The sequence below is a fragment of the Centrocercus urophasianus genome, unplaced genomic scaffold (assembly GCF_019232065.1).
Source record: "Centrocercus urophasianus isolate 14NV4802_14NV808 unplaced genomic scaffold, USGS_Curo_1.0 seq_16, whole genome shotgun sequence".
NCBI lineage: Eukaryota > Metazoa > Chordata > Aves > Galliformes > Phasianidae > Centrocercus > Centrocercus urophasianus.
In genome coordinates this window covers 43,891,205-43,912,795 of record NW_024884711.1, presented here as the reverse complement: position 1 = coordinate 43,912,795, position 21,591 = coordinate 43,891,205, and the positions used below count along the sequence as shown (strand labels likewise).

Below are 21,591 nucleotides of genomic sequence, written 5' to 3'. Positions count from 1 at the left end.
ATCCTGATTTTTTATTCCTTGTTCTTTGCAAATCCATGTACACCCAGTATATATAAGTTCTGGCTCTCTAGGCCAGTAGCCATAGAGTCATAGAATGGCTTAGGCTGGAGAGAACGTTGATCACCTAGTTCCAAGCCCCCCACCGTGGGCAGGGTTGCCATCCACTACATCAGGCTGCCCAGGATCCCATCCAACCTACCCTGAATGCCTTCAGAGATGGGCATCCACAGCCTGACTGGGAACCCAATTAGAAATTCAGGGGCACAAGAGAAACTACTGTTATTACTCATTTTCAAATTATGATAGTATCTAGAAGCCAAATCAAATCAACACTGGGTAGATATGAACATGTTCAGAAGAGAAATATTCTTTATTCCTCAGACAATGAGGCCGGTAGTTTCTCATAGACTAGTATACAGTAGCCTGCTACATTCCCTTAGTATTTAAACTGGGAAGCACAAGCTTAAATGAGGTTTGCACCCCTTCCCCAATGCCCTTAAAATTGCACCACTCCCAAACTGATGGGCTGTATTGACAGTTGAAAGGTATCAAAAGGTACTTTCCACACAAGTAGAATCAGAGTCAGCAGCAAATCCCAAGCCCAGCCTTTTGCATTGGCTGGATACTTTTGAGTGCTTTTTGTGGGAAATATTTCCAAAGCTTTATTTTTCTTTCATTATCCCTACAGGTTGCATCCCTATCCCCAGCTTTAAAGATTTATAGTGCAGGCGTGTCCCATGGAGCATGCCAGCCCAGGTATCCCTTATAGTTAATGGTTAAGAGTGACTTTTAGAAGGCAGTTTGTCTGACCCAATTTAAGGATCTCCTTTAGGGTGACAGAAATCATTCAGAAGAGTCCATAGACTGATCCCTCTCTTCTTTGAGGGAGCCTGGAGATTTCTCTGCCCCTTGCAGCTGCTCCACAGACTTTTAAACTGGAACAACTGCATCCTCTGTAACTCAGAGGAGAATCGGTGTGAGCAGCATCCATCAATTAATCCTTTTATGGATTTGGTCCCTTCTATTTTCTGCAGATTTTGCCTCCAGCAAAGAGCTGTGTAGAACATAATGCATAGAACGTAATGCATACAGTCTCATACAGATCTTCTGGAGAGGAGCAGTATTTTCCTCTAAGAAGTGCAGATTGCTTCTTTTTCTGAGAAGTTTTATGGTGGGAGGCTCTTAGGTGTTTACGTGTAAGAGGGTGAAATGAGCTGATCTCCTCCTATCTCTGTCTCAGAAGCGTTTATTTCAGGTGACACCCTGGCTTTCTGGTGGAGGAATGCTCTCCTACTGAGTTCAGTAGGGACTGGAATTTTAACCCTAGTGGTCTGTATCACAGAATTGTAGGGGTTGGAAGGGACCTCCAGAGATCATCAAGTCCAACCCCCTGTACTGGAGGAGTAACCTGTGCTCATGCTCGGGGTGGACAAAGGACACTTCTTACCTAACTTTAGCTATGCTTAGTGTAGAGAACTGAGATTGTCAGAAACAACAGAAGATTTTCCCCCAGAAGGTGGTGAGGCACTGGCACAGGTTGCCCAAGGAGGCTGTGGATGCCCCATCCCTGCAGGCATTCAAGGCCAGGCTGGATGTGGCTCTGGGCAGCCTGGTCTGCTGGTTGGTGACCTGCACACAGCAGGGGGTTGGAGCTGGATGAGCATTGTGGTCCTTTTCAACCCAGGCCATTCTATGATTCTATATAGGCAATGACAGGTGCATTTACACATCCATCTGGTTGAAACGTACACTTTGCAATGTGATGAACCAGGCCCAGATGCTCTTGTTTCTTTCATTGACTATTTCAGCTTGCAGGCAGAATCTACACATCTGCTTGGTCGGAGTGTTCTCACCCAGAACTTGTAGCCTGTGTTTGCACAGCACTCACTGCAGGTCCAAGCACAGAGAAATGATTAACAGAGATACATTCCTGATTTCATACTGGCATTTAGGGTAAGTTCATCTGCCTCTTTGTTCAGGAAACTGCAGATTTTGGAAAAGCCTTTGAAACTGATACAAACTCCTGTTCCAGATATTGCATCTTTGTTCTCCTGCCTGCATGGTCCGTCACCTGGCAAACTTTATCCCAACTCTAGCTGGTCATGTGTTCAAAGACTGAAGCAGATTCATACATGCCAAGAATACCAATTTTCTCACATTATGGGTAGTTTTCCTATCTGTGTTAGAATGTCTTGATAAAATTAGTCATAGAACTGTTTATTCAAAGCCATTTCTTCTGAGTGAAGGGAAATAAAACGTTTTCTACCACATGTGTTAGGCTGAGCGGCTTATCTCTTACAGCTGAATACATCCAAAGCAACTCAGAGAAGCAATGGCAGAAAAAATGCCAAAATCTACATTCCTCCACAGATGTGTAAGAGATGGATGAAAGGTTCTTGATCTCTCAGGACACACTCCTTCAGATTCTGGCCTTTTTTACTCGTGTCACATGCAGAGTGCTTGGGTGAATAGGAGAAGAGACCACAAGTAGTCCTGCAGCTAGGAAACTCAACAGAGAGGTTTTATATGTATATATCATATATTACATATATATTATATATCATATATCATCATGTATCATCATGTATATATCATATATTACATATATCATTACATGGTTTAGTAGGAGCTATTGGGAATAGGTGAACAGTTGGACTGGGTGATCTTTTAGGTCTTTTCCAACCTTGGTGATTCTATGATTCTATGATCATACATATATAGCTACAAATTTGTATCTAAATGATATATTTATATTTATATATGTGTGTATATTTGTATATACATATGTATAGGATGTATAGGGTGCCTTTCTGGAAGTGCACAACTTCCTGTGAGGCCTGTGGAAGCTGCTGTGCTCTCTGCACATTAACAGGATTTCCATTTAGTGGGGAATGGAAAAGAGGAGAGGGATTTTAACCCAGAGTATATGTAAGAGTTTGGTTGAGCTGTGAGTTACAATAGGGTAAAACAGAATGAAGCAGGGCTATACCACTGGTTTGCCCTCATCTCAAGGCTGTGTCCATCCCCAATAATTATTCTGGGATGGGCAAAACTGCCTGCCTGGTATTTTGGCATCGGAAACACTTTCTTAACAAAAGATTTAACAACTTCTGTTTCCCTAAGATCATTTAGGTTTAACTAACTCAGTCCTTTGGATTAAAAAAGAAAAAAGAATAGGGAGGAGAAAAACAGCAACACTTTGTTAGAAATGCTCAATTGGCAATAGTCTGCAGGTTCTCACGACAGTGTGGATTTAGCAGGGGAATGAAAGCCTTTCGTGATCTCTTTCCATGGGATGAGCGTTAATGCGGGAAGGATGAGATGAAGGATCCATCACTGTTTCCATCAGGAAAAATATCAGATCAGCCGGGGTGATGGGTCTCAAGGTGGGGAAATAGATTGGAAATCAGCTGACAAAGGTCTGAAAGCACACTTGGTTGAAAAATGAATTGATTGGTGCAGTGATTTCAGAGCGGAAGGATGTGGTATGGGAAGGACTGGCTGATGAGGCTGCTGTCCATCTCAAACCCATCATCGCTTCTGTGGTTGATAATCTTGTGCGTAAAATGAAATTCTCCGTCCAGCAAAATTCATCTCTCTCACTGTAGTGACATTTTTTGCTGCCGAAGAAGGGGAAGTGCAGTGCACTTTGTCCACATGCAGATCTTCCTGTGGGCTGATGAACTCTCCTGTTTTTGTTTTGTGTTTTTATATCCAGGTAACTATAAACAGGTTTTCCTTTTTAACGTTATTAAAGTTCAATCAAACGTGGCTTTTGCAGTAATGGAGAATTAGGAGAGCCCTCCAGTGGCCAAGCAAAAGAAATCAGCATTGCTACGGCAGCGAGCCAAACAAGGCTAGGAGCTAGGGAGGGAAATATGTGCTACATATTTAAAAGGTAGTGACTTCCACTTCTGTTAGGGGTGACTTATTTCCTGCTTACATTGGTGCCTTTGATCCAGAAGAATTCCATAGCACTTGACCCATGCTCTGTCTGTCCCTGAGTGTAATGGTATGTATTTACTCATTCATCATTCCTGTCTAGGAGAGCTTGTTTGCATAAAGGGGAAAATACTTCAGGGATGAACTAATAGGTTTTATATTTAATAACTTTGTACAGGAAATGAAAATGAAGAAACTCGGTCCTCACCGAAGTAACTCTTAGTACTGACATTGCATAGCTGCAGAAAAAAAAAAATCTCTTTGCAAAGAAAAAATCAAATAATAATTATTTCTTCATGAAATAGCCTCCCAAAGGCAAAGTTGAGATGATCAGGTGATCAGGTGCTTCTTGCACGCGACATTGCTGTAAGTGATGGTTCTGATGGTTTTATTAGCTGGAAGAAAGCTGCTGAAAGAAGTTCTTTTCCAGATATCAGTCCACATAGTTTGACGTCTGCCTCTGATAATTGCCACTTAGCACCATCAGGAGCAACTCTTCTGGTTGGAGGAAGGAGGCTCTGGAAGGTAAACGAGGAGAATGAATGAGTCCATGAGAGAAGTAATACAAGTTATACTCTGTTTGTAATGCAGTGCGAAAGCACATGAATGACAAAATATTTAATCATAATGTTCTGTGTTTTCCCCAAATCCTTCTTTAATATTCATTGGGTTGAGGCATGCAGTTTACCAAATACAAAACAAATTAAGGCATCATGGGGAAAGAAACACAGTTGTGCTGTCACGTAGATCAGAAATGTCACACTTCCCAGAATTAATTTTTTCTGCACCTGTTGACAGATAGAGACAACTATCACAATCTCAGTTATTTCACTTGATGACAGTTCCTTGTATTTTACATCTATTCTAGAATGCATCTATTTTAATGATAGCCCTTCTTTCAATCTTCAGCAGTTTCACATTGAATCCTTGGGGATCCTTGGCTTTGATAAAAACCCAGTGCCAATATAACCAGCTATAGACTGAGCTTTCTGTCTAAATACTTAAGAAGAACAGAAAAACATTATTTATTTGGCTTTCAACCCTGTTCCAAGGTTAATTCTTTCTACGTAAGTTCTGACCTGCAAAACAGACTCGGTTGGTTTACGAGTGGCTCTAAACTTATGTTTCAGAATAGAAAGCTTCTGTAAGCTTTATACAAGGCAAATAAAGCCTAATGGAAAACAGAGTTGAACACCTACATGTACATTTCAATTAAAGCAGCATTTAAGCCCTAGATCAACAAATTACATCCATTTTATGAGGCACTGAAATGCCTCCTTAATTCCTGAAGTCAATGACTGTTATGTGTGTGCTTCACTGGAATTCCCCACCATTGAACCATCTCTATGAGCAATGGTTAATATGATTTATCATGTAAGGGTAGTGTAGCCATTTTTGTTTCTGCTTTGGCGCGCTCTATACTGCACTATGTGATTTGTCCTCTTCAAGTTAGGCTTAACATCTGTCATGTATCTACAGCTCCAATGTCTGTATCAGGTATGTGATATATTGGAATAGAAGAGCTCTGTATGAAATAAAGATTTATCTAACCATTTCTTGGGCTGAATTACATCCTACTTAGTAGAACACCTAAGAATTATGAATTTGAAGAAAATATTTGTCTCAAAATTAAATGGAGCATCATTCTGTGAAAGTAGCCAACTCCCAGCTGAGGAGCCAAGATACACTGCATTGTCTAGACACCCACATTTCGGATGGCTGAAACTAAGTGAGATGGATCCTTCTGCTGTCTTGGACCTCTCAGTTATCCAGCTCATACCGATGCAAGGCCTGAGTTATGCTGTGGTACAGAATCCAAATTACTATCTGTGTTCATAGAAAGGGTAAAGGATGGCAAGTCCATGCTAGTGAAAGATCTGAAGCAAAGTAGATGGATTTGTTATCCCAGAAGGTATCTGAAATTATATAGTTAGCAAGAGTCACAGATTGCAGACAGGCACAAACTAATGCTACAGACACAGAAAATGTTCTTTGATCCATTCCGTTCTTCTGGGGCTGCAGCCTCATACAGTAGCAGCTCAGGAGTGCTTCTCAAATCACAGATGAGGAGGTTCCTCCTCCTCAGTTAACATGACCTTAATGCTATTGCTGTAATCCACTTTTCATGCCTCATCATCCCACCTTCTACCTGGTGTGACTGGATCCTTCCTAGCTATCTGTGACAGAATGATGCTTCTGAGAAGAACTGTCTCACTTTCTGAAATGGACATGACCACTCATCATTTCTTCTGATTAATTCCTAGGCATTTTCTCTGCTGCTTGCTGGCTGTCCTCAAACTCTTGCAATAACCAGCTTGATACAAATCTATTTTACAGTGTTCGTGGTGTGTGCATTTCTTTTTACGCATAATTATATTCAATATGAGACCATGACATCTATAAGACATAAATGCATGTTGCTGGCATTGTGACAGTAATGTCGTAGCAGGACACTTTCTCCTCATTATTCATGATGTGTTTTGTTCAAATTCTGTTGGTCTGATCTCCCATTAGATAATAAGCCCAAACTCAATGAGGGTAGGAGCTGTGGGGCATTGGGAATTGGCTTGGCAGCATTTTGGCCTGTGTTCTAGGCATCTGGAATGGGACTCACTGGACTAAATGTAGACATTTACATCAGCCCTAGTTGCTATATATTCCCTTTCAGGCAGTGAGGATCGCAGGGCATTGGATGGAGCTGAGGGCAAAATCAATCTCATCCTAAAGTAGATGACAACAATAGATCAGGTGAATTTCATTACAAAAAAGAATTCTATTTCTTTCCACTGGCTGCAAAGGAAACCCGGGCTAATTGGCTCCTCTGGAGATATTTGTGCTGGAGAAAACAAAGAGATGTGACATGAAACCATTCCAGAGTTTTTGTCCTTCCTTTTCTGCTAACCTTTGTGTGACTTTGGACAAACTACTGTCCTGTGCTGTTTTGTTTGATTTTCCTCCTTTCTTTTCTACATCTGTAGTGTTTGAGAGGGTGGAGACTCTCTCCTCACATGTTCATGGATAGACCATTGGAGGAAGGTCCTAATGTTTTTTAGGATATCCAAATACTAACAGGAGAATAATTGGGAATTTCTATGTAACAGTGCCTCTGAAATACTGAATGTTTAGCAGTTATAAAGTCTTCAAATGCCAGTCAACCTTTGGGAAGCTATGAAATACCACTAGCTCTGCACAGAAGACAGAAGCACGATGAACTTCCAAGACTGCCTGCAGATCACCCACTGCTTTTTTGCTTCCCAGCAGAACCAATTGAAAATTAGATTGAGTTTCAGACTTCGGGGAAGACAAAAGGAGCCAATACAGGTTTCTGGTCAACTGGAAAGTCTCGCTGGGGACTGTAAGATTCTTTCCACATGTGCAAGATGTATTAGTCAATATATGTAGAAAGCTCTTAGCAACCCCAATAACCTAATCCAGGCTTTTGATTTCTTTATTCCTAAAACGCAGATTAATATTCTTCTCCTTTCCACAGCCTAGTATTTTTAGTAGGTCAGATGAGACTCTTCTTGTGGCTTTCAGGCAATATCCTGCCTGGCAACTTAGTTTATGTTTTATAGCCTGTTTTTAAACATGGCTTCTTCGGGAAGAGACGTATTTGGATTGCTCTTCATCATTCTCCTCGTGGACACTCTGGCTAATTCCAATCAAAACTAATAGATAGGCCAAGCTCCAGCTTCTGTGAGCTATAAAGAGGACACTCTATCTCTGAGAGGATGCTGTAGGCTTGACAGCTCAATGAGGACCAAAACATTGGCAGGAAAGCTTCATTTGCTCTCAAGGCTACCTCATCTGCCCTTTGTTTGTGTTTTCTTTCCCACATTTATGGGGGAAAGGCCCACAAATTCTTCACATATGTTAAAGCCTAAGCAATAACAGTGAGTCTCCCTGGGGATGTGCTGATGGTGGGCATCCTTCCTTTTGTGTAAGGTCCAATTTTTGCTCAGCCTCATATTAAGTAACCTGAGTAGAGGTACACAGCAAGAGACCTAATGGCCTAAAAGCAAATTTGCTGTTGTTGTTCCTTGCTGACTTGGTCAGTGCTAAGGTACTTCTGGGCACTTAGAGGAACAGAGTGTTTCCAAGTCAGTTATCATGCATAGTGTCTGTACGTTTTCAGAGGAAATTTGAGATTGACTTCAGAGAATTTTATTATTCTCCACTTCTTCTTTCTGTTCTTCCTTTCGACTTGAGACTTACAGGATGACTGCTCAGATCTTCCTAGCATGCACTGAAAAACATCACGCTAAAACAGAGTGGGAGGCAGGGGCAGCAAAAGCCTGACTGGCACAGCCTGAATTATGCCACAAGAAATCTTACTGCTTAATGTATTGAAAGGAAAAGCGCAGGGCAAGACCCCTTAATCCATGCTTACGTGGCAGTGATCCCATTATACTTGACCTAAAGAAGGTGGGACTAATAAGATATGACCTAACCCCATTTTTCTTTTATTTTACATACCTACACTGCAAACAGAGGACCAGGCCATTGAAAGGCTTAAATATATAGACATATATAATACACATACACACACACACACAAACGTAGGCTGCTCTGAAAGTAATGCCTCCTATTTATTTCTGTGGAAACTACAACAGACACAAAGTGGAGGTGAGCCAGTGTTTCACAGCTGCTATGATTGCATCACTGCTGAAATGCACCTGCCACTGCCTCACTGTGCTCACATCCACTGCTTGGTCTTCATAAATATTCTGTAAGCATCAACAAACATCAGTGGGTGCCATTTTTTCTGGATGGAGGAATTCAGTTCCATCTCTTTGCTTCTTACGCACTTCCATGTCAGACACCATTCAGTCAGGCTGCCCCTCTGCTGCCATCTGTCTCACAGCAACAAAATGTTGCAATGAAATATTAGTGGGAAGGTTCAACCTCTACTGCCATCCCACCAACATCCACCTCTGACATCGCGGGCCAATGTAATAAAATAGGAGGCATTACTTCTGGAGCAACCCTTGGATATAAAATGGGTCCTTTGTGTTCTTATCCGTGAAACACTGACCCTGAATTTGACCTTGCATAAAATCACAGCTATTCTGAAATGAATGTGTCTGTGCTCTTGTGCAATGTGTGGTGTTCTGCACATTCACCCGGAGCGGCTCACTTAAAAAATAACACTGGCACTATATGAGCATGTCAAGGTTGGTTCTTTTGTGTGTTCTTATAATCTCCCTGCAGTGTCTCGTAACATGATTCACTTGTACAGGTTTTGTAGCTGTAGAGAATGACAAGTGTATTAATGTGCTGGAGGAAATACATTAATGTGTAGCTAGAAGTCATTTATTATTTATGCTGTTAGAATCTTTTTACACCCACAGTAAATATTTTCCAACTTCTGTGAATATGGAGAGATTCATCATCACAAACCTGCATTTTTTAATTTTGTCTTTCTTCACTACAATCATATTCCCAGCAAAAAAAGGCTGTCCCCTGTTTCTAACAGATGAGTCCATCAACTGAAATGAAGGCTTTCATTTGTATGGCTGATCCTCCCCTTAGCATGCGATAACTTGCAGCTGTGCTCAGTTTGTGTTCATCTCAAGTACATGCAGCAAGGACCAGGTTTTGATTAGAAGAGCTGTACTCTACAGGGGAATCACAGCATCACAGAATCACAGAGTGGCCTGGGTTGGAAGGGAACTCAATGATCATCAAGTCCCAACCCCTCTGCTGCAGGCAGAGCCACCAATCTCCACATTTAATACTAGACGAGGCTGCCAGGGCCCCATCCAGCCTGGCCTTGAACACTTCCAGGGATGGAGCATCCACAACCAAGTGGAAATGGTTTCTTTAGGAGTCTGTCCTCAAACAGCGTACAGTTCATAGTGAGAAGCCATAGTACAGCATAGGACTTTACCAGGTTACGGCCACGTTGTTGCTGCATTTGAAATTGTGGTTGGATCCGTTTTACAGTGCATGTTGAGAAACTTTTTGGTCCAGAAGCCCCTCTGATAAATCAGTAGCTTCTTTAAAGTGTGTGATCTTGTATTCCTTGCCCAACTGAGTAGTCCCACTAATTTTAGGATTGGATGCTGAAATGTCATTGCTTAATAAGGATTCTTGGGCTATTTTTCAAACAGAAAAGGAAGAGGTGAGGAGACACTTCTTGTGCCATTTGAAACCCTTCTGCCTTATATTAAAAAAAGCATAGAGGTAGGCAAATGCGAAGGTAGGCAGTAAACTCCCAATTACAACAGCCGAGTGATGTGAGGAATTAGTTGATGATCCTGCCATCAGCTGTAGTTCTGCCTCTCAGTTGGCCTCTCAGGATTTAAATAGTTCAGTTCCACAAATAAGAAATGTATTTCATCCTCCTTCTTCTCTTTCATCTTTCTCTCTGCCTGCTGTTTTTCCATCAAAACCACGGTAGGGAAACCTTTGAGATTCGCCTTAGCCTTATCACTGAGAATGTGATAACCATCATAAAGTGTTCATGGCTTTTCATGTGCAGGTCTATTGAACTAAGTCAGGGAAAGCAGTGGTGTAACGAGGTGCCTTGATGGGCAACGTGAATTTCTTGTGCCAATCATTGTGCTGCACAGTGGAAGAGGCTGTTGCACATGGAAAGCTTTCATAGATGGGAAGGAGCTCATCGCATCAGTGGGTAGGGAGGTGGGTGATACAGCAGCCGTGCAACCCTACCACATGTGGGGTGGCTGGGGAGTGAGAAACTGAAGTATGTGAAGTAGTGCAAGAGCTGGCATACAAAGATTTCTGTAGCCAGGCAGTGTAGGTCTCACTCTTAAGCAGAGCTGATTCCTTTTCCAGAAGTGCCGTCGGTCACTTTCCAGTCTCCTCTGGCACAGGTTGCCCAAGGAGGCTGTGGATGCCCCATCCCTGCAGGCATTCAAGGCCAGGCTGGATGTGGCTCTGGGCAGCCTGGGCGTTTTCCTTCCATTTCTGAGTTTGGTGAATTTACTTTCCCAATCTCTACTGTAGCAATGGGTTCACGTTGGCACATGGGTTGGATGGACACCAACCATACCAATTCAAACGTAAGCAAAACTGCTGAGCTCCACTTGGAATTGTGCAGATGTATTGAAATTTCAGACTTTGTTACCCTGTGCTACCAGGTAAATTTAATGTATTTTTGGAGGTTTGGAATGAAAGTCTCATTTCAACTCTGATCAAACTCAGCCTCTTGAAGCTGTATGTCCATCTGTCTATTGGTCTCCTTTCCAGGCACTGTGAAAATCAGCCCATGGTTGAGGGAAGATAATCCACACAAAAGGAAATGGTTTTAAACTGAGACAGGGGAGGTTTAGGTTGGATATGAGGAGGAATTTTTTCACCCAGAGGGTGGTGAGGCACTGGAACAGGTTGTCCAAGGAGGCTGTGGATGCCCCATCCCTGCAGGCATTCAAGGCCAGGCTGGATGTGGCTCTGGGCAGCCTGGGCTGCTGGTTGGTGACCCTGCACACAGCAGGGGGTTGGAACTGGATGAGCACTGTGGTCCTTTTCAATCCAGGCCATCCTATGATTCTATGATTCTATGATTTGACCAGATCCAGCCAGAGGGAAACTGTGGCTCAGTACTTAATTGTACATGAGGAGAGTTTTCAAAAGGAGCTGTTCATGAAGAGGCCAAGGTAGAAATGCAAAGAGATCATTCAACAAAGGGGCTAATTTGCGGACCAAGAAACAAGAAGCTATTTTCCCCACCCAGATTTACTCCAAGACATTTTTTTTCATTACTTCTGTCTTTATTTTTGAGGGCTTTTGTTGTTGTTCAGTATATGTAATACAGTAGCATTACCTGATGTACTGCTTCTGATTTTCTACAAGTAGCTGGATTGAGAAGATGGAAGGGAGAATCATTTTGGATCGATTCTCTAGCTCTTCTGACTTAAATGAAGAAACCATTTTCTTCACTGTGGAAAATATATTTAGTTTAATTCAGTGCTTTTTTGTAGGGGTGTTAAGTGCCATAAAGAATGGTTTTGAAATTAAAGGCAGCTCAGCCTTTGTAATATTGGAACCATTTGAAGAATCTTCACGTATTTTTGCTGGAAAATACAGGGCGATATTTAGAAAAGTGAAGGGTTTACCAAATGTATAAGTAGCTCAGCTTTTGAAACTGTCATTCTTTTGGTAATTCAGAAAATGATTAATTCCTCCAAAAGCTCATCAAGCTCTGCTGCCCCAATCCTTCAGCCAAGATGTTGCTGCCGGTGCAGAAGGTGCTGTGCAAGCAGTGGGAAAGCATGCGGTGCAGGCAGCAGGTGAGGGATGGAGGCTGTTGCCCAAGCTCTGTGACTCTGCCCTGCACAAAAGCAACAGGAAAAGGTCTTTGAGGGACAGATCCCTGTGAGTTGCTTGGAGGTTTGGAGCATCTCTCACTCCAGAGTTCCCAAAATAGAGTTTTCTCCACAAGCCCTGCTCTGAGACAACCGGTATGTTTGTGGTGGTGTGTGAATGATGCTGAATACATTTTCTCTCCTGCTTTTTGGGCCTAGTGATGCGCGGGATGAGGAGATCTGGAAGTGCTGATGAAGGTGAATGTGTCAAAAAGCAGGTTTCTCAGAAAGGACTGCAGTTTTAGGAACACTCCTTTGGGAAGGAGATCGTAGCTCTGGACAGAGCTTTGTTCATTTGTTTCAGAGCATCGTGCTGCATGGGTAGTTGGGGCAGTTGTTGGTTTTGCATATTTAAAGCAAAAAATACTCATTCCAAAACTCTCTCCCCCTCTTGCATTGCCATCTATGAAAATGATCAAAAATCTCCAGTTTCCCAGATGGCAAGATCGTTTTCTGGCTAGTTCTCACATCAGTGCATGTTGGCAATTTATTTGTCTTTCTAGCCCAAGTGTACTTTTTTCCTTTCTTTGGATAACATTCCTCTTTCTGTCCTCGAAGAGTGAAGAATGAAGCCTTTCAATCTTAACTGTGATCACCAGGAAGATCCAGGCCATTGCAGAGTGGGAGATGGATGTCACCAGAAATTCTGTACCACTGCTTAGAAATCAGTTTAAGCACCATGTCTGATCTAAAGCTGTGAATGCAGACTGTAAACAAGCAGAAGTCCATTGCTGGATCCCTTTTTTCTGTCAAAATTTCTTTGTTGTCCTCATCTTCAGTTTCTGCATTAATTTCTGCTGCTATGGCATGCACTTATTTTGCTTTTCCCCATTAAGAGTCAGATTTCTATTTTCTTCCTAAGATTCTTCTGAGTCCATGGTCCCAGATGATCCTCCTCAGCAAATCCATGCTTTTTTTTGCTTAAAGGCTTCCTCGTATCCTAGTATCAGAAGCCAAAAAAGCCTGGCTAGGTCAAAGCCACTCCCTGCCATATCCCAGGCTGCCCGGTTCCCACTGAGCTCTCATTTCTCCAAAGGGCCCAGCTTTCTGAGCATCTCCAGCCAAACCTCTGAGCTTACTCTCACCTCTCCCTTCCCCAGATCTCTCCACAACGCCCTCAGGTTCTCAAGCCCTTGGCACCCCTCCCTCCCTGCACCGTGGTTTCCTTGCCCATATCTCTTCCCTCTGCTTCTGGCTCAGTCTGAGCACTCACCCTTTCCAAACTGCTTGCTCTCTCCAGCCACTGGAAACCAGTGTTCTTTCTTTACTTCTTTGTCCCCTTAATCAGAGAAACAGAATCACAGAATCATTAAGGCTGGAGGAGACCTCTCATCTCCACGTCCAACCCCAGCCCATCCCACCATGCCCACTGCCCACATCCCTCAGTGCCACATCTCCATGACGTTGCAACACCTCCAGGGACGGTGACTCCACCACCTCCCTGGGCAGCCTGTGCCACTGCAGCACCACTTTTTCTGAGAAGAAGCATTTCCTAATATCCAACCTGATCTTCTTATGCAGCTTAAGGCCATCAACTCTCATCCTATTGCTGTTACCTGGGAGCAGAGGTTGATCCCCACCTTGCCACAGCCTCCTTTCAGGAGTTGTAGGGAGTGATGAGGTTTCCCCTGAGCCCTCTCTTGACCACACTGAACAACCCCAGCTCCCTCGGGTCCACTGAAAGTCCATTCCTCATCCTGTGCCCCACTCACAGTGCCCTGCCCCAGCCCACTGTCCCCCCAGTTCACCTGCCCTGCTTTTCCCTCACTGAGATCTGTGTTTTAATACTCCAGGCCCCTTTGTTCTGATTCCCCCTTCCACCAAAGCACCCCATTTTATTATTTCTGCCTCTTTCTCCAGGCATACCCAGCACCCCATCTGCTGGGCCGGGTCCCTTTTTTCCACTCCCTGTCCAAGCATCTCTGCTCATCCTCAGCTCCGCACACCGCACCAAAAGGCAGCAATCGCCTTGGCTTTCCCAATTAAAAAAAAAAAAAAAAAAAGAAATGCGGTTTTATTGCTTGTGATGGTTTTTCCTTTCCCCCCTGGCTCCGATTCGCAGAAGCGTCCATCTCTGATGCTCCCAATAACCACCGGTGTGCGAGGGGTGGGACGGAGCGGAGCGTTACCGCAGCCCGGCGGTGCGAGGCGGCACCGGGGAGCTGCGAGAGCAAGGAACCAGGCTGGGAAGCGCAAACCCCTCACTCCGGGCTCAGCGTCATCCCATTGGTTCCTGAGCTGCTGGTTTAAAGCCGAGAAAAGCTCGGAGCACTGAGCCTCGCAGGCAGACGGAGAGTCTCAGCCAAGTTGCCAGCACGCTGCAAGGGATCACTGGGTGTCCGCAGCTTGGCGTGTCCGAAAAGGCAAAAAGGAGAGGGAACAACAAAAAAAGCAGAATAAGGGGGAAAGGAGACTGAACCCAGCCCTACAGCCCCACGGGGGAATAATGGACGTGACCATCTCTCAGTTCATCTTAGAAGAATTTGATGTCAACTGCAGCCTCCTGGATCTACAAGAGACTGTTTTAGAGAGTTTCTCTATCTCTTTCCTGGGCTTTCATGGTAGGAAACATTACCTAGCGCAGGGCTCCGAAAAGAGTGCTAAGATTGGGTTTGCTTTGTGATGCAGTGTGTTGCTTTTGTGTGCTTTCTCAGCTGCTCCTTTCTCCCTTTCTGTCTCTTTTTCTCACTCTGAAGGTCTGTACTGTAATGCCACCACGGATCAGATCGGGACCTGCTGGCCCAGAGCCTCGGCGGGGAAACTGGTGGAGAGACCCTGCCCGGAGTTCTTCAATGGGATCAAATACAACACCACAAGTAAGTGCAAACTCCTTTCCTTCTCTGGCACATCTGATGTTGAGAAATCAGCTGGGGACATCCAAATTATTTCTCCCATGAAAAAAAAAAAAAAAAGAAAAAAAGAAATGCGTGTTTCCCTGGGAATTAACATTTCCTCCACATTCCAGCCTGTATGCTCAAAATTCCTGCCTGGAATGATGCAGATTTCTCAGAAGTTCTGACTTTTGGATGCTGATTCTTTTTTGGTTAATCGTGTTTGGGCAGACTGGGTAAAAATGCCCCCATCAATTCAAGGAGAATGTATTGTGCTGGCTGTCAGTGTGTTTATATGCAGATATGTATGGCTATATGCTTGTAGTAATGTTGCAGTGCTTCAGCCGTTTGGGTAACTAAAGATCCTCTGGCTTGCAAGGTGTTAAGTCCAAACAACTGTATTTTGAAAGGGCTTCCCCTTGGAGAGACTGTTTCTGTGAATGGGGACAAACAGGGCTGGAAGGTCTGTCTGATGAGCAGAAGGCTCTGGGATCTGCTCAGTAACTTCACGTCCTCTTTTAAGTCTGGGGTGGCTGCATCAGTGCTGCAGGAGAAAGGGGAGAGGGTGCTACAAGGCAGATGAAAGTCAGAGCAGGGGAATACGGGGGCTCCTTATGATCTCTTGGAACTGATGCTTCAGTCTTAGGGGTAAACAGTCACGATGACTCACTGAGAATGCATTATTCAGGCTGTCGGACCCAGGCACTCATTTCCTTTCCCTTATCTGTCAATATTGTTTGGACCTTTCATTAAGAGGTTTTCATGCATTACTTCCAAATACGTCTCTCCTACTTGTTTCTCACTTCATTTTCCAGCTACTCCGGGCGCCTTTAGCTGGGAGCATTTCATTCTGTGTTCCATTCCTAACTGTTGCTCAGGTGTTAATCTGATGTTCAGGTAGTGTTGCTTTCATGGCGCTAGCAATGACCCTCTCATCTCACACCTTATTTTTTAACTTGTAGAAAGTGACTTTCCTCTTTCCCCGGGTCAGACAACTAAACAAAAGTTCTGTGCATGTGCTGTGCAAAAGAAAGCATCTTTCCAGATGTGTTCTTAGGGATCCATCGTTATTGCCTTTAAGCAAAGTAAGAGAGTTACGGCTGCGGGATCGTCCCACGTTCTGGTTCTCTGACCTGTCTGCTTTGCAGTAAGATAGATGGGAATGGGCTGGGTTATGCTGTCTGTGATTATGGTAAATATGGCAAACATTTCCAGTCTCGGTTGAGACAAAAAAAACCCACCCCCATTCTGAGAATTAAGGACAGGTTGAACAAGAGCGAGCATATCAGAATGTACCCTGAAAGAGCAAGCAGAGCAAAGGTGCTCGGAAGAAGTAGGAGTATTTTTTTTTCTGTTTCCATTTCTTTGGCAGAGGATGTCAGTATTTCCACTGGATTATTTTTGTTCCTCCAAAAAGAAAGAATAAAGGGGAAAAAAAAAAAAACAACCCTGCTGATTTCTTATTTATGTCATAAATACACTGGAGAGAATTTAAATGTTTTTCCTGTGCGTGGATTAAAAAAATCTTAAATACCCCAGTGTATTTTGATGAACTGTGTTAATGGCTTCAGTAGTTCATCGCCGTGCTGATGTAAGGTTCTTCTCTGGTCTCTCCATTGATGGCTAATTCTCATCTTACAGTGGCATACATCTCCTCAAATACATTCTTAAAGCAGTGGCATGTAATTTAAATTGCAGAAATACTGATGAGGTTGGTTTTTTTTGTGTGGTTGGTTGTTTTGGGTTTTTCTTCTTTTGAATGGCAGTAATAATTTCTTTGTCACAGCCTGGGAAAATGGACATTTTTCTCTTTCAGTATAAAATGTGAGTATTTGTGATAAGAAAATGCATGTCTGCAGGTCGGGCTCACAGTGCGTGCTGTGCTGGTGCCCAGGTGCAGCAGTGTGTAGAGCTTGCAATAGAGAACTAAGCTACACTCTAGCTTGCAAGGATCTTATACTCCTCCATTTGGGCAGCTCTTCCAAGTTGTGTCACAGAAGAAGAGCAGAAGGGCTATCCTGAGGTTTGAGTCAGTTTGTACAGTCAGCAGCTCGCTGGGAACAGTACTTGGTGGTTACAGCTTGGAAAAGCAGTGGGGCAGCAAGCTCAGATTGAACAGAGAGGTACGACTTCTTTTGTGGTTTGAAGGAATAGACTATTAGTACATGGAGAATATGCCTATAATTTGGAGAGGCCAAGTGTTCGAGAAACATTTAGATGTTGTACTGGGAGACATGGTGTAGTGGGAAATATTGGTGATAGGTGGGTGGTTGGACTGGATGGTCCTGGAGGTCTTTGCTAACCTTAATGGTTCTATGATTCTATGATCTGATTCTTTTTACTTGCATGGTTTCACCATATTAGTGGGATGACTAGCTGTCCATTTGTAGAAGGACTCAGTGTCCTCAAAGCCTGAACTATGTGTGCTGGTAAGAAAATAAACACAGAGAACTGATTAAAACAAAACAGGGACATGAAGCTTGCAGATTTCAGAGGTGAATAACCCAGCTGCAAAGTCAAGACTTGGTCAGGGGATGGCTTGGAGTGGCGTGAGATTTCTGCCTTGGACAAGGAAAGTAGTTTGTCCCATTCTGTTTTGCATTTTGGTGAGGTAGAGGGAGATTTGGTTGTTTGTAACATTGTACTGAGTTGGTTCTGAGAGACAATTCAGGCAAGTATAGAAAAACAACCGTGGATTGCCTTTCGTCTTCTAAGGGCTTATCCAGATCTGGTTTGTGATTCAGCTGTTTGTTGCACTGTCATGAATCCTGTATTTGAAAGCTGTTGCCTTTGAGGAGCTGTAGCATAGTGTTAGTTGTGTTTTACCTGGCTGTTAGTTTATTTTTCAATCTAATGCATATAAAACTTCTGGATCCGTTTCGGTGATTTCTTTTTAAGAAATTAAGACCTCAGAGATTCAAACTTTGTACCCGTTTTTTATAAGCAGCTCGTCAGCTTGAGGAGACAGACCCATAGAATTCCTCTTTATAAAAGATTTTGCATTCCAGACACCAGAAAAGCCAGACTTGTAAGTGCCCAGACTGTATGGAGAACATACAGCAGGCTCAGTCATGCTCAATCCTCCGCTCCGTGGCAAACCAGCCTCCCTGAGTCCTGGAACTCAGAGTTCCATTTCTCTGCCTTACTGTAGTTTTTGTATTGTAGTTTTGTATACATGTAGTGCATGGAATTCAAGGCGGAACCACACATCAGCTCGTGGAAGGCTTTGGATGGACCTCTTGGTATCCATCTTGTCAGCTGTTACGTTCTGACCATCACTCTAACTCAGCAACCAGATGTGTGTGGAATGCTCCAACACCCTGCAGTGTACCAGCACAAAAAATACCACGTAAGAAGTAGCGCATTAAAGATATATATAATTCTGTTTGCCTTACTTTTCATCAAATATTCCCATTCTAACTGCAAAAAATTCCCGCGGCGATGTGCTGGTGTGCCTGTGTTTCTATGCGTCCCCTGGGAACTGCTGTGTGACTCAGATAAGTTTCAGCTGGATTCATAAAACACAGTCTGTCAGTCTGGGAGTATTTCTCATCTCTGACACTTTGTTACTTTTGGGGCTTTTTGTTTTTTTTTCCCTTCTTAATTTGAGAAACACAGTCATGCTGACAAATTAACGTCTGGTTTCTCCGTAGTGCGATGGGTGAGCATAGGCAGAAAGTTGTCTGGCCAACCATCTGAAAATGATGCTATCCACTTAGAGCTTTGCTTTTTGGCAGCGAAGCTTTTGTGTTAAACCTAGAGGGAAAAAGTAGAAAACAAGGGGGAAATGTTGGTGCCTTGTGTGGCTGTGCACTTGTCTCTGTTCAGGATCTATATTTAGCTAAAGATGACAGTATCATTGCTGCCCTCTAGATGTGTTTATGCTTTGACAGCGTGAAGCTCTTATTCCTCTTTTAGAAAACAGAATAATTCACTTATTAGGGTATCCTCAAGCTTGATTAATTCAGCAGATGGGCATAACGAGGCTTTTTTCACAGCTCACAGAAGAGGTGGTTGTAAGTATTTGGAGCGTGTCACAGGCTAAAGTATGTCTACTTCAGCTCTTTCCTATCACTGCAAATTGCCTTTTGTAATGGGGAATTCCAGTGTCCATCACATAGCAAGAGATGGCTCTGGTAGCCATGGATGGCTGTTTGGATTTTGGCTAAAGCAGCCAGTGCAGTGGAAAGGGCTTTGTGGTGAGACAGATCCCCAGGCTGGCTCAGCATGGCAGATGGTGGTGGCAAGCCAGAAGTGGAAGCATTGCAAGCCTCTGGTCTGTAGATTAAGGTAGAGCTGTGGAAATGCTAAGTCACAGCTTGAAACAGTGATTGAGCACCTGGTGGGTAGGCAGGGCCAGCCCAGGGGAGCTCAGGTGCATGCAATGCATTTGAGTGACCAGCAAGTGTGGACTCTGGCTTCACCCCTTCCCAGGCCTCATTTAAGGGCTGGCAGTGGAGGTGTGCGTGTTGTGCTGGGTGTCTGTTGAGCTGAAACGAACCCCACGTGGGAACTGGCCTTAGGAGGTCGTGTTACTTTTGTGGTGAGTGGGATAAAAGGTCTCTGCAGCTCTCTTTGAGAAGCCCATCTCTCTCTCTCAGTACACGAAAGCTCTTTGAGACAGGCACTTCAGATGAATGTTTTGGGTATTGCAAAAAGCATGCTTATTTTCTCTAGACACTCTGCTGCTGGAAATAGGCATGTAAGCACCTAATGGAGCTCTGGACCCTCACTGTCTGTTACAGGGGTGTGCTCATCATCTTTTCCTTGTTGGTCCTGTAGCTGGATGCACTGTGGAGAAGCATTTGGGGAGGGCTGGTGACTTAGCAACTGGGCTGCTGTTTGTGTGGCCAGACGTGGGAGAGGGTGAGCCACTGGCATGGGTGTCACAGCTATATCTGTTGGCATAAATTGCTTCACACTGAAAGAAAAAATCCCACAGCTCTTTGTTGCCTCATTGCTTATAATCTTTTGTGTGATGAGGGAAGGGTGAAGAAGTGAATTAATAGCTCTCTTTCTTTTCCATGCTCCTCTTCTAAAAGGGGTTCGAGGGATTATTTTTAAAGGAGCAGAAGAGCTAATTTTCAGAGCTTAAACAGCCGTTGTTTTGACAAGATCTAACCTGTGCTGCTTTTCTTTCTGATTAATTATTGTTCAACGTTAAAACCAGAGCACTGGTTTTAACCTACGTATAAAACAGGAGCCTTGCTTGGAAATCATCAGTCTTAGATTCTTGTTCAAACTGTGTGGATAAGATTCACCCTGGTAATTACAGAAACATGCATTTCTATAAGTGGCTGGCCTCGAGGCTCAATTAACACTTTCACATTGTGTTCTGCCTTGTGTATTTTACCAGCCTGAGCAGCTCTGTTGATCATATACACGCGGCTTACCTTCTCCTGAGTGATTATTAGGGTTTGATTTCTGAAGGCTACGTCCTTGCAAACCAAGTCCCTTTGTGACAGATGGAGACCATTTATGCTATGGTGGCTTTTCGTCTTCAGGGAGAGAAGGAAATTAAAGGTCCATTAAGAGTGCCTTGTCAGCATGAGTAGCAGTTCCTAGAGGCACAGCTGGATGCAGTGGAGGTGTGGGCTGGGGAGAAGGATGAGGCAAGAGGAAGTGTCCAAGTGGCAGCCAGCAGATGCTGAACAGTGCTGGTGTGCTGCCATTTGGACCAAAGGGCTCTTTGCATATTTAAAACACATTGCTGAGATGAGGTTTCGAAAGTCACATACAAAGCTTTCTCCTTTTGCTAGGCAATGCATGTGTGTTTTCAGACTTACAGAAGTCTTACTGAGCCCTGTCACCTTCTTAGATGCCTGGAAGGCTTTTACCCCACTGGACTCCTTAGCAACTGGAGGAGATTTGGGTCAAGAAAAGATGTTTTGTAGCCAGTTTTAATTATGGACTCACCACAGAAAGGTAATAAAAGAAAGTCTTCAGTCATGCTGGGGTGACCAAGACAGTATTTGCCAGTTAGGGAGTCAAGAGAACATGAAAGTTAAAGGAAGGAGATGGATGAGAAATGGGAAAAAAACACTGCAGAGGGAAAATAAAGCAGGAATTGGAATTCTGGAGGAGGGAATAAAACATATTTTTAAGCTCATAAAACTCTCTCTGAGGAGCCTGAGTCTGCGGCTGATGAGGTCAGCTTGACTCCAGTAGAGTTGTATCCAGATGAAAATTTCAACCATCTTCGTTCATTTTCTCTTCTTACTTTAGGTTGGGTTCTTCCACAAATAAAGCAGTGGGAAGCTCTTGATTTCAGTGCATACACAATGGGGAAGGCTTTACATTTTTTCCTCAACTTTTTTTTCTTTTTTTTTTTTTTTTTTTCTACTTTCCATTGTGAGGCATAATTTGCAGTAAAAGATCTCTCTGCTTTTGTAGTTGGAAATAGAGCGTTGGAAACAAAAGGAGAAATGAAAATAACTCGTCTTTCTTGCTACTATCATCCTGTGAAGTGCGTGATATTTATTGAGCGT

At 43.5% G+C, this 21,591-nt stretch overlaps 1 protein-coding gene across 7 annotated transcripts in view; it reads left to right on the top strand.

Annotated features, from left to right (window-relative positions):
• The window catches only part of CRHR2 (corticotropin releasing hormone receptor 2), a 132,396-nt gene that overhangs the window by 25,101 nt on the left and 85,704 nt on the right, over nt 1-21,591 (top strand). For 6 of the 7 annotated variants that reach the window (XM_042817072.1, XM_042817075.1, XM_042817078.1 and 3 more), the window contains one exon: nt 14,969-15,088. In XM_042817072.1, coding sequence (XP_042673006.1) covers nt 14,969-15,088 — 120 coding nt within the window. Of the gene's footprint in view, nt 1-14,469; nt 14,834-14,968; nt 15,089-21,591 lie in introns of those variants that run through there. The other variant, XM_042817074.1, reaches the window with a different exon arrangement.